Raw genomic sequence first — 17,463 nt, forward strand, 5'->3', positions numbered from 1 at the left:
TTGTTTGAATGTCTTTTCTCTTTCGTTCTGTGGTAGAAAAAGGGTTCCAGCAGTTTTAGGACCCAATTTGGTTCCTGATAACCCATTGTCCACAACCCACTGTTCCATTCCTAAACCCACACACACCAGCACCAACAGTCTGGATGGAAGAAGAGAGAGGACAGGTGAAGGAATACTGCATTGCACTTGGTTTAAGGCTAAACATTTGCAGTGGAAAGCGATTTAAACTTAAGGCAGCATGGATTGAATGACTCTCATGTTTAAAAAAGTACTAAAACTACATATGTCACCCCGATACGGTTCGTATTCACATATCACTCATGTGGAGCACAAAATAGCGCTTATTCACAAAAAATGCTCTCTCCCAGCCCATAAATAAAAACTCAACTGGTAAACGCAAACTTTGTGCATGTATACATGTATGTACCATGTACATAAATATGAACATAAATACTATCTTTTTTTCAACCCACACACACTCCCCATCCCTCCCAACCTCAAACCCCAATCCCAAAAAGCAAAGTTTCTTATTTTAGATTTTTTTTGCAATGACTTTATCTAGCACAGTGAAACCCGACCCCGTTTGAAGGTAGAATGGTTGCAGTTTGTTCACTCCAGTTTTTAAAGTCAGCTCCAGCTCCCACTTATAGGGGACGTCCTCTTTCTCCAAACTGCTCTTGTCCTTGTTTCACTCTCTCTCTCTCCCTCTCTCCCTCTTTTGCTCAGTTCTTACAAAAAAAAAGAGGAGAGGAGAGAAACAGAGAGGCAAATAGAGGCAAGGAGCTTGAGGCAAGGAGAAAAGGAGAAAAAAGAAAAGTAGGTAAAGAGAGAGAAAATGAAAAGTGAGAGTAGGTAGAGGAGTGGGAGAAGAGGAAGAGTGTTTAACCCCCCAAGTTCATTCAATATTTGGGCGGGATGACCACGATGGGGTCCCCGGTCTTTGGCCGCCACATGAGCACTTGAGCGTCATTGGCGTTGGGCTTGACCATGGCATTGGGGGGGATGGGCTCGTTCTTGCCCAGGACGTGGGGCTGCTCCTGGGCCACAGGCTCACGCAGCGTGGCCCTCTGGCCCAGAGGCTTGTCCGGGTCAACCTCCACGTGGAGCTGCATCCTCCAGCGGATGGTCTGCAGCACCAGGGTCTCGGACTGATTGATGGCCACCAGCCAGGTGGTGAAGCTCTGGTCGCGGCGGATGCTGCTGAGCTGCGGCAGGTTGCTATCGCTCACAGGCACACCCCATGTAACGCTGGGGTAGAAGTTGTCATTCATGCTGACCGTGAACTTGGTGGCCTTCTTGGTGGGACCCACGATGGTGCACGTCTCCGTGGTGTTGCCATACCACGGGTAGTTGACGCCGTCCGAGTCGCTGATGGCCTGGATCTTGCCATCCCGTAGGTCAGGGAGTTCCCAGCTCGACCTGGACGTGGAAAAGCAGGCAGTGAGATTTAACCCGGAAGGGAAAACAGAGTGAAGCTTAAAGGGATAGTTCACGCCAAAATCAAAGATGATGCCAATCACTCCCATTCATATGGGAATAAGTATCCTAATATATAGCTAAATCTACACAACAGGTGATGTGAACTGTCAACCCAACACAATTTTAGACCACTTTTATGGTGTGAAAACAGGAAGAAATTGTTGATTTTGGGTGAACAAATCCTTTAACGTGGAAGTGGAAACAAAAGGGTGAGACTTGTTTTACAAGTGAGAATCTCTCTGCATGTTGCTACTGCTTTCCTGCCTAGAATCGTTTGAGAGAGATATCAATCGTAATAGGCTCCTACCCACTGTTAAATAAAGGCTGGAGCATAAGAAGAGTGGAGGAGACTATCTATGTCCATGAGATGCTCAAACAGGCTCACTGTGTGGGTTTGCTCTACAAACATCAGCTCAGTAGCTATTGCGATTCAGGTCAGGGCAGCACAATCACAGCACACCACAGGTTCCCATTGTTAAGAGCCTCCCGTCTGTCTAACCTGTGTAGTAAGTCACTATAGGTGCATCTCAATAGTCTTACGTGGCTTTCTTTTCTCATTTCCTTTACCACCTCTGCACTGACCACTGATCTGTCAACACAGGATAGGTGAAAGCAATATGTCCAAAGCCTATCAGGATTGCTTTACCTCATCCACTATTATTTCAGATCTGAGTGAATTAAGCGAAGGAAATAATGAAAGGAGGCCACTTTGGAGTATTGAGACGTAGTGGGTGACAATGTGGGTGACAGAAAAACACTCCGGACCGTCCGCCTATCGATTCCCCCTCGGCAGGAAGAAGTAAAGGAATCAGCAGAACTGCTACAGATAACAGTGATCACCAGACACATGACAGGCCTGCATGGCCATTTATTCACAAAGGAGTTAGATGATGATCTCTAGAATAATAATAATAGTAAAAGGTAAGCCCCAGTCTGTGTGTTGGAGGGGGAGGTTAAAGTGTGTGTGTTTCAGTTGAAAGTTTTATTAGTTGTGTACAGTATACACATGGTATACACTGTTTTTTAAATTATTTTTTATTTATTTACCCTTTATTTAACCAGGTAGGCTAGTTGAGAACATGTTCTCATTTATAACTGCGACCTGGCCAAGATAAAGCAAAGCAGTGCGACACAAACAACAACACAGAGTTACACATGGAGTAAACAAGCATACAGTCAATAACACAATAGGAAAAAAAGAAAGTCTATATACAGTGTGTGCAAATGGCGTGAGGAGGTAAGGCAATAAATAGGCCATAGAATCAAAGTAATTACAGTTTGGCAAATTAACACTGGAGTGATAGATGAGCAGATGATGATGTGCAAGTAGAAATACTGGTGTGCAAAAGGGCAGAAAAGTAAATAAAAACAATATGGGGATGAGGTAGGTAGATTGGGTGGGCTATTTACAGATGGGCTATGTACAGCTGCAGCGATCGGTTAGCTGCTCAGATAGCTGATGTTTAAAGTTAGTGAGGGAAATATAAGTCTCCAGCTTCAGCGTTTTTGCAATTCATTCCAGTCATTGGCAGCAGAGAACTGGAAGGAAAGGCGGCCAAAGGAGGTGTTGGCTTTGGGGATGACCAGTGAGATATACCTGTTGGAGCGCGTGCTACGGGTGGGTGTTGTTATCGTGACCAGTGAGCTGAGATAAGGCGGAGCTTTACCTAGCATAGACTTATAGATGTCCTGGAGCCATATTCGTCTGGCGACGAATATGTAGCGAGGGCCAGCTGACTAGAGCATACAGGTCACAGTGGTGGGTGGTATAAGGGGCTTTGGTGGCAAAACGGATGGCACTGTGATAGACTGCATCCAGTTTGCTGAGTAGAGTATTGGAAGCTATTTTGTAAATGACATCGCCGAAGTCGAGGATCGGTAGGATAGTCAGTTTTACGAGGGTATGTTTGGCGGCGTGAGTGAAGGAGGCTTTGTTGCGAAATAGGAAGCCGATTCTAGATTTCATTTTGGATTGGAGATGTTTAATATGAGTCTGGAAGGAGAGTTTACAGTCTAGCTAGACACCTAGGTATTTGTAGTTGTCCACATATTTTAAGTCAGAATCGTCCAGAGTAGTGATAGTCGGGCGGGCGGGTGTGGGCAGCGAACGGTTGAAAAGCATGCATTTGGTTTTACTAGCGTTTAAAGAGCAGTTGGAGGCCACGGAAGGAGAGTTGTATGGCATTGAAGCTCGTTTGGAGGTTATTTAACACAGTGTTCAAAGAGGGCCAGATGTATACAGAATGGTGTCGTCTGCATAGAGGTGGATCAGGGAATCACCCGCAGCAAGAGCGACATCGTTGATATATACAGAGAAAAGAGTCGGCCCGAGAATTGAACCCTGTGGTACCCCCATAGAGACTGCCAGAGGTCTGGACAACAGGCCCTCCGATTTGACACACTGAACTCTGTCTGAGAAGTAGTTGGTGAACCAGGTGAGGCAGTCATTTGAGAAACCAAGGCTGTTGAGTCTGCCGATAAGAATACGGTGATTGACAGTCGAAAGCCTTGGCCAGGTCAATGAATACGGCTTCACAGTACTGTCTTTTATCGATGGTGGTTATGATATCGTTTAGTACCTCGAGTGTGGCTGAGGTGCACCCGTGACCAGCTCGGAAACCGGATTGCACAGCGGAGAAGGTACGGTGGGATTCGAAATGGTCAGTGATCTGTTTATTAACTTGGCTTTCGAAGACTTTAGAAAGGCAGGGCAGGACGGATATAGGTCTATAACAGTTCGGGTCTAGAGTGTCACCCCCTTTGAAGAGGGGGATGACCGAGGCAGCTTTCCAATCTTTAGGGATCTCGGACAATACGAAAGAGAGGTTGAACAGACTGGTAATAGGGGTTGCAACAATGGCGGCGGATAATTTTAGAAAGAGAGGGTCCAGATTGTCTAGCCCAGCTGATTTGTACGGGTCCAGGTTTTGCAGCTCTTTCAGAACATCTGTTATCTGGATTTGGGTGAAGGAGAAGCTGGGGAGGCTTGGGCAAGTAGCTGCGGGGGGTGCGGAGCTGTTGGCCGGGGTTGGGGTAGCCAGGAGGAAAGCATGGCCAGCCGTAGAGAAATGCTTATTGAAATTCTCGATTATCGTGGATTTATCGGTGGTGACAGTGTTACCTAGCCTCAGTGCAGTGGGCAGCTGGGAGGAGGTGCTTTTATTCTCCATGGACTTTACAGTGTCCCAAAACTTTTTGGAGTTAGAGCTACAGGATGCACATTTCTGTTTAAAAAAGCTAGCCTTTGCTTTCCTGACTGACTGCGTGTATTGGTTCCTGACTTCCCTGAAAAGTTGCATATCGCGGGGACTATTCGATGCTAGTGCAGTCCGCCACAGGATGTTTTTGTGCTGGTCGAGGGCAGTCAGGTCTGGAGTGAACCAAGGGCTATATCTGTTCTTCGTTCTACATTTTTTGAAAGAGGCATGCGTATTTAAGATGGTGAGGAAATTACTTTTAAAGAACGACCAGGCATCCTCGACTGACGGGATGAGGTCAATATCCTTCCAGGATACCTGGGCCAGGTTGATTAGAAAGGCCTGCTCGCAGAAGTGTTTTAGGGAGCGTTTGACATTGATGAGGGGTGGTCGTTTGACCGTGGACCCATAGCGGATGCAGGCAATGAGGCAGTGATCGCTGAAATCCTGATTGAAAACAGCAGAGGTGTGTTTAGATGGCAAGTTGGTCAGGATAATATCTATGAGGCTGCCCATGTTAACGGATTTAGGGTTGTACCTGGTGGGTTCCTTGATAATTTGTGTGACATTGAGGGCATCTAGCTTAGATTGTAGGACTGCCGGGGTGTTAAGCATATCCCAGTTTAGGTCACCTAACAGAACGAACTCTGAAGATAGATGGGGGCAATCAATTCACATATGGTGTCCAGGGCACAGCTGGGAGCTGAGTGGGTCTATAATAACAGGCGGCAACAGTGAGAGACTTATTTCTGGAGAGATTCATTTTTAAAATTAGAAACTCAAACTGTTTGGGCATAGACCTGGAAAGTATGACAGAACTTTGCAGGCTATCTCTGGAGTAGATTGCAACTCATCCCCCTTTGGCAGTTCTATCTTGACGGAAAATGTTGTAGTTGGGTATGGAAATCTCTGAATTTTTGGTGGCCTTCCTAAGCCAGGATTCGGACACGGCAAGGACATCAGGGTTGGCGGAGTGTGCTAAAACAGTGAGAAAAACAAACTTAGGGAGGAGGCTTCTGATGTTAACATGCATGAAACCAAGGCTTTTTCGGTTACAGAAGTCAAAAAATGAGAGTGCCTGGGGACACGCAGGGCCTGGGTTAACCTCCACATCACCCGAGGAACAGAGGAGGAGTAGGATGAGGGTACGGCTAAAGGCTATCAAAACTGGTCGTCTAGTGCGTTGGGGACAGAGAATAAAAGGAGCAGATTTATGGGCGTGGTAGAATAGATTCAGGGAATAATGTACAGACAGAGGTGTGGTGGGGTGCGGGTACAGTGGAGGTAAACCCAGGCACCGAGTGATGATAAGAGAAGTTGCATCTCTGGACGGGCTAGTTATGCTGGGTGAGGTCACCACATGTGTGGGAGGTGGGACAAAGGAGGTATCTGAGGCATGTTGAGTGGGACTAGGGGCTCCGCAGTAAACTAAGACAATAATAACTATCCTAAACAACAGTGTACAAGGCATATTGACATTTGAAAGAGGCATAAAGCGAGGCATAAAAAAATCACAGGTGTTGATTGGGAGAGCTAGCTAAGGCAACAACGGGTAAGACAACAGCAGCTAATCAACTAAGACAACAACAACAGGTAAAATGGCGATGAATGGGCAGAGATGGTCGGTTAACTACACACACGGCCTGAGTTGGGGCCGACAGATGAACTAAATGCTTACTTGCAGGTTCCTTCTCGACAATGCAACATCAATAAGAACTAATAAAAGATAAGAATACGAACATAAAGTTAATTGCTCAGTAGAATAGAATATACATTTTAGTGTGTGTGTGTGTCTATGGGAGTGGGTGTGAGTGGCCAATATTGTTTTTCTTTGTGTGTGTGTGTGTCTGTACAGAACAAGGATTATGTTTCATCCATGTCCATTCTTGTCGCTACAAATCACTATATCCTCTATCAATCACTACATCCTCTATCAATCTGTCTCCAAAACAAGTTGAACAATCTTTCCATCTATAAATACTGTATATCTCAGACAGGAGCCAAACTGTTACATCAATTCCACTGTGAAGGGCCAACGACTGCGGACAATGGCAACAAAGCACTCTCCTCGTATTTTTATCTTGATAACACATGGTTTCTTGAGAACAGAACATGCCCAAGAGCAAGAACATTTGCCTTGTGTTCATCATGCTCTTTTTCTCTCTCCCCCTATTGGAGGTCTAATGATACTACAGGATCTACCTACTCTTTATTGATAGCATTTTCATTACAATACTATACTATTTTCAGTATAGTACTCAAGTTCAAAACCATGGGAGGTGCTCTATTGAAATAGATCCTTCAGATGTAGGATCTTAATTTGATCACTCTATTGTTGCTGAGAATTTTCCAGGAAATGCAAACTTGTAGTGTATTTGACTTTTAAAAAGGCTTTTAAAGTTTGTAATTTCCACGTAGAAATGTCAGACCTGATTTGCCCTTGTGAAAAAAATGGTCCATTAATTATTTTGCACTACAAAATGTCCATTAATTATAATCCACATAATTAATATTTCCTGTTGCTGCAGGATTATTTTCCTGCTGTAGCAAACTGGCTACAGAAGAAAAATTAAGATCTTACATCTGTAGAAAGGACCCAACGGACTAAACGGCCAATCAACTGTAGTGGCGAGCGTGGCTTCATTTGATGTTGAGTGACGGACTAGATACATGACAAGCAGAGACACCAACAATTTTCTGTACCCTCTTATAAAGTGACACAGAAGTTTACATACACTTAGGTTGGAGTCATTAAAACTTGTTTTTCAACCACTCCACAAATTTCTTGTTAACAAACTATAGCTTTGGCAAGTCGGTTAGAACATCTACTTTGTGAATGACACAAGTCCTTTTTCCAACGATTGTTTACAGACAGATTATTTCACTTATAATTCACTGTATCACAATTCCAGTGGGTCAGAAGTTTACATACACTAAGACGACTGTGCCTTTAAACAGCTTGAAAATTCCTGAAAATTATGTCATGGCTTTAGAAGATTCTGATAGGCTAATTGACATAATTTGAGTCAATTGGAGGTGTACCTGTGGATGTATTTCAAGGCCTACCTTCAAACTCAGTGCCTCTTTGCTTGACATCATGGGAAAATCAAAATAAATCAGCCAAGACCTCAGAAAAAGAATTGTAGAACTCCACAAGTCTGGTTCATCCTTGGGAGCAATTTCCAAACGCCTGAAGGTACCACGTTCATCTGTACAAACAATAGTACGCAAGTATAAACACCATGGGACCACGCAGCCGTCATACTGCTCAAGAAGGAGACACGTTCTGTCTCCTAGAGATGAATGTACTTTGGTGAGCAAAGTACAAATCAATCCCAGAACAACAGCAAAGGACCTTGTGAAGATGCTGGAGGAAACAGGTACAAAAGTATCTATATCCACAGTAAAACGAGTCCTATATCAACATAACCTGAAAGGCCGCTTAGCAAGGAAGAAGCCACTGCTCCAAAACCACCATAAAAAAGCCAGACTACGGTTTGCAAATGCACATGGGGACGAAGATCATACTTTTTGGAGAAATGTCCTCTGGTCTGATGAAACAAATATAAAACTGTTTGGCCATAATGACCATCATTATGTTTGGAGGAAAAATGGGGACGCTTGCAAGCTGAAGAACACCATCCCAACCATACCAAATGGGTGGCAGCATCATGTTGTGGGGGTGCTTTGCTGCAGGAGGGTCTGGTGCACTTCACAAAATAGATGGCATCATGAGGAGGAAAATTATGTGGATATATTGAAGCAGCATCTCAAGACATCAGTCAGGAAGTTAAAGCTTGGTCGCAAATGTGTCTTCCAAGTGGACAATGACCCCAAGCATACTTTCAAACTGGCTTAAGGACAACAAAGTCAAGGTATTGGAGTGGCCATCACAAAGCCCTGACCTCAATCCTATAGAAAATGTGTGGGCAGAACTGAAAAGGCGTGTGCAAGCAAGGAGGCCTACAAACCTGACTCAGTTACACCAGCTCTGTCAGGAGGAATGGGCCAAAATTCACCCAACTTATTGTGGGAAGCTTGTGGAAGGCTACCCGAAACGTTTGACCCAAGTTAAACAATTTAAAGGCAATGCTACCAAATACTAATTGAGTGTATGTAAACTTCTGACCCAATGGGAATGTGATGAAAGAAATAAAAGTTGAAATAAATCATTCTCTCTACTATTATTCTGACATTTCACATTCTTAAAATTAAGTGGTGATCCTAACTGACCTGAGAGAATTTTTACTAGGATTAAATGTCAGGAATTGTGATAAACTGAGTTTAAATGTATTTGGCTAAAGTGTATGTAAACTTCCGACTTCAACGGTATATCTAAATTGTGCTAGTATAAAGGAGGTTTTATTGCAATCTCCTTTTACCAAACAGGGAAGGGAGAGATTATTTAGACGGGATACTCAGACACATGGGTGGCGAGCTGACTAATTCAGGGTAATCAATCATAGCATCTTTGAGCCTTTGTATGCGTGTCTGCGTGTGTGTGTACACATAAATGGGTGTGATAGTGTCTTGGCTTCTTGACTTGGCTTCAAACAATGTGGGTGTGTGAGTATGTCTGTTGGATGTTGTGGGCGTGTGGATGTGATGTGTCTGAGCCTGTGTCTCTGTGCCGATGCGAGTGTGCAGTGTGCACAGTCTGGAAAAACTGCTTGGGACAGCCCCCTTGAGTCTTACCAGAGTGTGTGGGGTCTGTGTGTGTGCATGTATACAGCATGCGTGCCCACCAGTGGAGGCTGGTGGAAGGAGCTATAGGAGGACGGGCTCATTGTAATGATTGGAATAGAATAAATGGAACGGTATCAAACACATCAAACATATGGAAACAACATGTTTGACTCTGTTCCATTAATTTCATTCCAGCAATTATCAAGCCTCCTCTGGTGCCCACCTACAGTGCCTTCAGAAAGTATTCATAACCCTTAACTTACTCCACATTTTGTTGTGTTACAGCCTCAATTAAAAATGGATTAAACGTAATTGTTTTCTCAACCATCTACACACAATACCCCATAATGACAAAGTAAAAACATGTTTTTAGACATGTTTGCAAATGTATTGAAAATGAAATACAGAAATATCTCATTTACATAAGTATTCAGATCCCTGAGTCAATCAATACATGTTAGAATCACCTTTGCCAGCGATTACAGCTGTGAGTCTTTCTGGGTAAGTCTCTAAGAGCTTTGCACCTGGATTGTACAATATTTGCACATTATTATTACATTTTTATTCAAACTCTGTCAAGTTGGTTGTTCATCATTGCTAGACAGCCATTTTCAAGTCTTGCCATAGATTATCAAGCTGATTTAAGTCAAAACTGTAAGTAGGCCACTCAGGAACATTCAATGTCGTCTTGGTGAGCAACTCCAGTGTATATTTGGACTTGTGTTTTAGGTTATTGTCCTGCTGAAAGGTGAATTTGTCTCCCAGTGTCTGTTGGAAAGCAGACTGAACTAGGTTTTCCTCTAGGATTTTGCCTGTGCTTATCTCTATTCCATTTATTTTTATCCTAAAAAACTCCTTAGTCCTTGCTAATGACAAGCATACACATAACATGATGCAGCCACCACCATGCTTGAAAATATGAAGAGTGGTACTCAGTGATGTGTTGTGTTGGATTTGACCCAAACTTAAAACTTTGTATTCAGGACATGAAGTAAAAAAAATTGCCACATTTTTTAAATTTTTACTTCAGTGCCTTATTGCAAACAGGATGCATGTTTTGGAATATGTTTTATTCTGTACAGGCTTCCGGGGGCAGCAGGTAGCCTAGTGGTTAGAGTGTTGAATCTAGTAACCGGAAGGTTGCAAGATTGAATCCCCGAGCTGACAAGGTAAAAATCTGTCATTCTGCCCTGAACAAGGCAGTTAACCCACTGTTCCTAGGCTGTCATTGAAAATAGGAATTTGTTCTTAATGTTCTTAACTGACTTGCCTAGTTAAATTCAGGCTGTACCACAACAAAATGTGGAAAAAGTCAAGTGGTGTGAATACATTCTGAAGGCACTGTATGTGCTTGTATGCTTGTGTGTGTGTGTGTGTGTGTGTGTGTGCGTGCGTGCGTGTGTTTGTGTGCGTGCGTGCGTGTTGCATTACATCACTGTGTTTATACACCTAACACTCCTATACCACTAAAAGTGAATAATAGACTACTGCTGCTCTATTCAGCAGCTGTAAGACTGGGTGTCTGGCAAATTCAGAAACCAGGGCACGCACCTGAACTGACAGAGAAATCATCCACAGTATTATCCTGAGTCACTCTGTCCAATTAGACCAGAGCATCCTGGAAGTTTACCGCAGTAATTGACAGAACTCAGAACAGGAGTCTCAATAGAGGGAGAGCTTACGTCCTGCATCTTAACTATCTCCTCAAACATGGATGACACTCTGGGTTATTAAGAAGCTACTAAGTACATTTTGTCTTTCTCTGAGATTGCAGTCAAAAGGGCCACACTGAATGATAATGGAAATGAGCTTAAATGTATGAAGGCATTTGTCAAGACTAACGACAAGTATTACAGGGAAATCATGGTTCTCTTGTTCAGAGAATAGGCTCTATACTACACAGAAAAGCATAAGGGGGAAATGCTACTGTATTTACAAATCTGACTACCGGGGCATTCTTTATACCTCAAATCAGCAGAAATATGTCGCTTTGAGGTCATAGCTGCTCTGAGAAAGAGAGAGGTTGTTAATGCCTGTTTCATCTCTCTCTCGCTCTCTCTTTCTCTTTTCCTCTCTCTAGTCTCTCTTCAAATTAGGTTTTGTTTGCAGAGCAGAGGGACATGTCTCTCTAATCTCACACAGCATTAATATTGTTTTTCCCATTCAGTGTCTCTTTAGGCCCAGAGCGAGAGATTAACACACACACACACAGAGACAAACATGCACAGACAAACACACATAGCCAGACTAGGGCAAGGGGAGAAGGCAATGTAGGGGAGGAGATCGCAGTATTGGGACGGTGTGTGTAATCTGTGACATGCAGGCCCAAACATCCCATGCTGTAATGGGTGAAGATAAACCCTCAGCATTCTGGGTATACGTCAACTTGTGGTCGCCTCCACAGGATGTGGGACAAACTGAATTTGTGTAACATTGTATAAGTCACAGACATCTGTAAACAGTTACCGAGCCGAACGAAAGGGGTATTTTAATGAATTGTCTGGCCTTTAATTAATTTCCTAATATTTTGAGAATAATTTGATTTCTCATACCATACAGTTTTTGTTGACTCCAGTAGCCTACCTCACAATGAAACTCGGCTTGAGTTGATACATTTTACAAACAGTGTTTGTGAAAGCCTTCTCACTGGGAAAAAACTGGTTGAGTCAACGGTGTTTCAACGTAATTTCAACCCCAAAAATGTATGTAATAACTTGGAATCAATGTGGTTAACTGATCACATTTGCAAAAAGTATTCAACATAAGAATTATGTATTCTTTTTAACCAACTTTGAACCTAAATCCAATGATATGGTGACCTTTTTTGTTGATTTCACTTTGAATTCACATTAGTTGACAACTCAACCAAATGTAAATCAAAATTATACTGAACAAAAATATAAACCCAACATGCAACAATTTCAAAGGTTTTACTGAGTTACTGTTCATATAAAGAAATCGGTCAATTGAAATCAATTCATTAGGCCCTAATCTAAGGATTTTACATGACTGGGATTACAGATATGCATCTGTTGGTCACAGATACCTTTTAAAAAAAGTAGGGGCGTGGATCAGAAAACCAGTCAGTATCCGGTGTGACCACCATTTGCCTCATGCAGTGCGTCACATCTCCTTTGCATATAATTGATCAGGCTGGTGATTGTGGCCTGTGGAATGTTGTCCCACTCCTCTTCGATGGCTGTGTGAAGTAGATGGATATTGGCGGGAACTGGAACACGCTGTCGTACACGTTGCTCCAGAGCATCCCAAACATGCTCAATGGGTGACATGCTGGTGAGTATGCAGGCCCTGGAAGAACTGGGACATGTTCAGCTTCCAGGAATTGTGTACAGATCTTTGTGACATGGGGCCGTGCATTACTATGCTGAAACATAAGGGGAAACTGCAGATTTTAGAGTGGCCTTTTATTGTCACCAGCACAAGGTACACCTCTGTTATCATGCTGTTTAATCAGCTTCTTGATATGCCACACCTGTCAGGTGGATGGATTATCTTGGCAAAGGAGAAATGCTCACTAACAGGAATGTAAAGAAATTTGTAAACAAAACTTCTGAGAAATAAGCTTTTTGTGCATGTGGAACTTTTCTGAGATCTTTTATTTCAGCTCATGAAACATGGGACCAACACTTTACATGTTGCATTTATATTTTTGTTCAGTATAATAATTGATTTGATTCTGCAATAGAGGATGGATTTGCAGTATGAATAAAAATGTACATCTTCGTTCTAATTATCACTAACTCATCATGACGCATGGTTCAGTGATCCAGCTACGAGGAAGCCTAAAGTAGACTGTTGACGTTCTAGAATTAACACCTCCAATCTATCTGAAAATACAGTGCATTCGGAAAGTATTCAGACCCCTTTATTTTTTCCACATGTTGTTACATTACAGCCTTAATCTAAAATGGATTAAATCGTTTTTTTCCCTCATCAATCTACACACAATACCCCATAATGACAAAGCAAATGAAATAAATATCACATTTACATAAGTATTCAGACCATTTACTCAGTACTTTGTTGAAGCACCTTTGACAGTGTTTACAGCCTCAAGTATTCTTAGGTATGACGCTAAAATCTTGGCACACCTGGATTTGGGGAGTTTCTCCCATTCTTCCCTGCAGATCCTCTCAAACTCTGTCAGGTTGGATGGGGAGTGTCGCTGCACAGCTATTTTCAGGGTCTCTCCAGAGATGTTCAATGGGGTTCAAGTCCGGGCTCTGGCTGGGCCACTCAAGGACATTCAGAGACTTGTCCCGAAGCCACTCCTGTGTTGTCTTGGCTTTGTGCTTCAGGTCGTTGTCCCGTTGGAAGGTGAACCTTGGGCCCAGTCTGAGGTCCTATGTGCTCTGGAGAAGTTTTTCATCAAGGATTTCTCTGTACTCTGCTCCGTTCATCTTTCCCTCAATCCTGACTAGTCTCCCAGTCCCTGGCGCTGAAAAACATCCCCACAGCATGATGCTGCCCCCACCATGCTTCACCCGGGATAGTGCCAGGTTTCCTCCAGATGTGACGCTTGGTATTCAGGCCAAAGAGTTCAATCTTGGTTTCATCAGACCAGAGAATCTTGTTTCTCATGGTCTGAGAGTCTTTAAGTGCCTTTTGGCGAACTCCAAGCGGGCTGTCATGTGCCTTTTACTGAGGAGTGGCTACCGTCTGGCCACTCTACCATAAAGGCCTGATTGGTGGAGTGCTGCAGAGATGGTTGTCCTTCTGGAAGGTTCTCCCATTGCCACAGAGGAACTCTGTAGCTCTGTCAGAGTGACCATCAGGTTCTTGGTCACCTCCCTGACCAAGGCCCTTCTCCTCTGATTGCTCAGTTTGGCCGGGCGGCCAGCTCTAGGAAGAGTCTTGGGTGGTTCCAAACTTCTTCCATTTAAGAATGATGGAGGCCACTGTGTTCCTGGGGACCTTCAATGCTGCAGACATTTTTGGTACCCTTGCCCAGATCTGTGCCTTGACACAATCCTGTCTAGGAGCTCTACGGACAATTCCTTCGACCTCATGGCTTGGTTTTTGCTGTAACATGCACTGTCAACTGTGGGACCTTATATAGACAGGTGTGTGCCTTTCCAAATAATTTCCAATAAATTGAATTTACCACAGGTGGACTCCAATCAAGTTGTAGAAACATCTGAAAGATGATCAATGTAAACAGGATGCACCTAAGCTGAATTTCGAGTATCATAACAAATGGTCTGAATACTTATGTAAATAAGGTATTTCTGTCTTTATTTTATATTGTGTGAAGATAGATGAGGGAACATTTTATTCAATCCATTTTAGAATAAGGCTGTAATGTAAAAACATGTGGGGAAAGTAAAGGGGTCTGAATACTTTCCGAATGTCCCAGCGACATTGAGAGGTGAACATGAATAATGAAGTAGATTGCGGGTGACAGGTATTGTCTACCATTTTAATTCTGAGTTATTTTTATTCGGCCTTTGTCTAATCAAATGTGATAATAATTTAATTGTAATGTGGGTTGGGTTTAGGTTGATACTCACATCCCTTTGGTTCCATATTTGTTGTAGAACTCCATGTGGTTGCATGCTTGAATCCAGCCAACGGTCCACGTCTCTTTACCGGCCACGGGCGGCACTAGTACCCGAGCAGAGGCTCGGAAGTGCGGTGTCCGATAGCGCAGAACCACACTGGATGACTCGTCGATGCTGGTTGGCGTGGAGTCAATGGAGGAGTTCACCTCGAGAACGATGATACTTTCACGGAAACTCTTGGGCTTACACCTGATACTCTGGATACAGCCCATTGCATTAAATAGCAATACAATCCACAACAACGTCCCGAGGTCTGGAGGAGAAAGACGCATGGAAACAGCAAGAAATTCACAATTGCATCCACATTTTCAATAGTCAAAAAAGACAAAAAAAAAACGAAAAAGGGTGGCACTGTCAAATGGCCAGTGTTCTCCGTTGAGAATGACTAGGCTACCTCTTTGCTGACATGTTCATAAAAGCCATGCATTTTGCAACCAGTTCTGTATTCCAACAATATGATGGAAAATGTAATAATTTACTCAATAATGGAGGAGTTGTGATTAAATTCACATCAGCATGCTTTCTGCTTTTCATTGGCCATCAGATCACATCACCAAAACAGAGCCGATGCAACTTTCTTTTCCGTGTCTTGAAGCTTCCTCCATCAATAGAAGTGCCTCCAGATGTGTGCTGTGTGCTCTCTCTCACCTCCACAAGCAGCGCGAGATCGACCACGATTACTGGCAATTTGCGACCGTTGGATATGTGCAACAGCCACTGCTCACATGTGCCTTGTGGTCTAATTAAGCAGACTTTATTGATAATTGTGACCTAAGCATAATTTACAAAAACTGCTAACATAGCATTTCGACGTCATATTGGCTGAGCTCAGCGCCACTCATTTTTTAGCCTATTCATGTCAATTTTCATTCTGAACATGCGTAAAATCAACTTTTGCCTCAATTAAGCGTTCTGTCACTGGTGAAAGGTTTTCATTCCAAAAAAGTAGTTTTGGTGTGGATAGGAGGACTGCAGCCAGCAATGGCTTGTGTTGAACAACGTCTTAATTATGTAACAATAAACTGTTGACATTTAATACCACAGTAGGCTATAATAGGCCCCCTTTGCCACAATGCCACATAAAAATGGACTACATGAGGTGCACGTGCACATTAATTTAATCATATGTATCAAAAGTATTCCTTTACAATATTAAATAACCCCTCTAGAATATGTTGCTTAAGGTTCACGCTACAATAGATACACAGCCCGCGTGCAATCCCACAATAACTCTATGCACGGGGACTATATGAGGGATAAGAATAAATCTATCATAAATATTGCGGTCCTTACAACGCCGCAAATTGTAGACATGGTATGCAAAATGAAATTGGTAGTGACGTTTAGCCTAAAATAAAACAATTAGAAAATATGACTTTCCTGAACTAACACTCGCACTGGGCTTTCCCCTCCCCCTTACTAACTCTGACTTTGCTGATAGCTACTTTATTGAGGAGAAATGTACTGACTATGACTGTGTTATGTGGTTGTCCCACCTAGCCATATTAAGATGAATGCACTCATTGCATGTCGCTCTGGATAAGAGCGTCTGCTAAATAACTCAAATGTAAATATAAATGTAGTCTCGTTGCAAAAAGCCTGTTGTAGCATAAACCAAATATATTTTATTTTTATAAATAGATGTTTACCACACTTTTGTCCAATGCAAGCCCGTCTTTGTGAATTGTCCCCTCAAGACAGTTTTTAGGACTGCCCTAGATGCGTGAGCGCATGGTTCGAGTGGTAATTCCGTTATCTTCCCAGTTGGTTCCCTTCTCTTTTATCGTTGCATTCAATTTCAAGGTCCGGTAGTGGTATCATTTCAACTTACATGTATTTAATCGTGGGTTACAATGAACACCGGAAATATTCAAAGGCAACCAGGTTAACTTTCCCCTCTCCGTTTGGATCCATATCTTCTTGTAGATCAACTAATAAAAAAACTATTTTAATACATGGAATGTCTCCGATAACCCAACCAGGCTCCTTCCTCGATCCCTGTCCTTTGAGTATAATTTAGTCCCAATTCCAAGACAGACTGTCATTTCTGTGCGCTGGTCCCATCGCGGCCACAGCAGGTTCGCCCTCCCGCATTGGTCTATTCTAGCGGCTTGAGCTTCAGCTCCTTTATTTAAGTACCTTTGAGACGACACTTCCCCTCGCCACTGCAAGCATTCTGGGAAATGTAGTGATGGCTTATTGCTACGTTTATTAAATAGAACATAATTATAGGCTATAATAAGCCAATTCTATATGTCAAAGTTAAGCGAATAGCCCTAATTGAATTGACTGTTTTGGACGATGTTATAGGCTATAGCTCACATCAATTTGGCTGCATGTCTAATTATAAAAGATACAGTGGTGAATATTTAATAAAATAAAATAATATACATTTAGGCCTACTTTGAATTAAATTGGTTCCCATGCTTTTCGCCTGATAATAGTCCCACTTATGTATGCTCCTCAGTCCTCCTGAGAAGAAACCTTTTAAGAAATTGATCAAGTCAATTTTCATAATT

At 42.8% G+C, this 17,463-nt stretch overlaps 1 protein-coding gene across 2 annotated transcripts; it reads right to left on the reverse strand.

Annotated features, from left to right (window-relative positions):
- Positions 1–777: 777 nt before the first annotated feature.
- fam78ab (family with sequence similarity 78 member Ab) lies at positions 778–17,030 on the reverse strand. Of its 2 annotated transcripts, none has more exons than XM_038970739.1 (3): positions 16,776–17,030; positions 14,894–15,197; positions 778–1,419 (listed from the first exon to the last, which is right to left on the reverse strand). In XM_038970739.1, exons 2-3 carry the CDS (start codon positions 15,154–15,156, stop codon positions 900–902), a joined length of 783 nt encoding a protein of 260 aa, XP_038826667.1. In that variant the 5' UTR covers positions 15,157–15,197; positions 16,776–17,030; the 3' UTR covers positions 778–899. The 2 variants fall into 2 exon arrangements, with proteins under 2 accessions (XP_038826667.1, XP_038826668.1); XM_038970740.1 differs by having other exon boundaries at positions 16,594–17,030.
- Between the last annotated feature and the right edge of the window lie 433 nt (positions 17,031–17,463).

Source organism: Salvelinus namaycush, chromosome 31 (assembly GCF_016432855.1).
Source record: "Salvelinus namaycush isolate Seneca chromosome 31, SaNama_1.0, whole genome shotgun sequence".
NCBI lineage: Eukaryota > Metazoa > Chordata > Actinopteri > Salmoniformes > Salmonidae > Salvelinus > Salvelinus namaycush.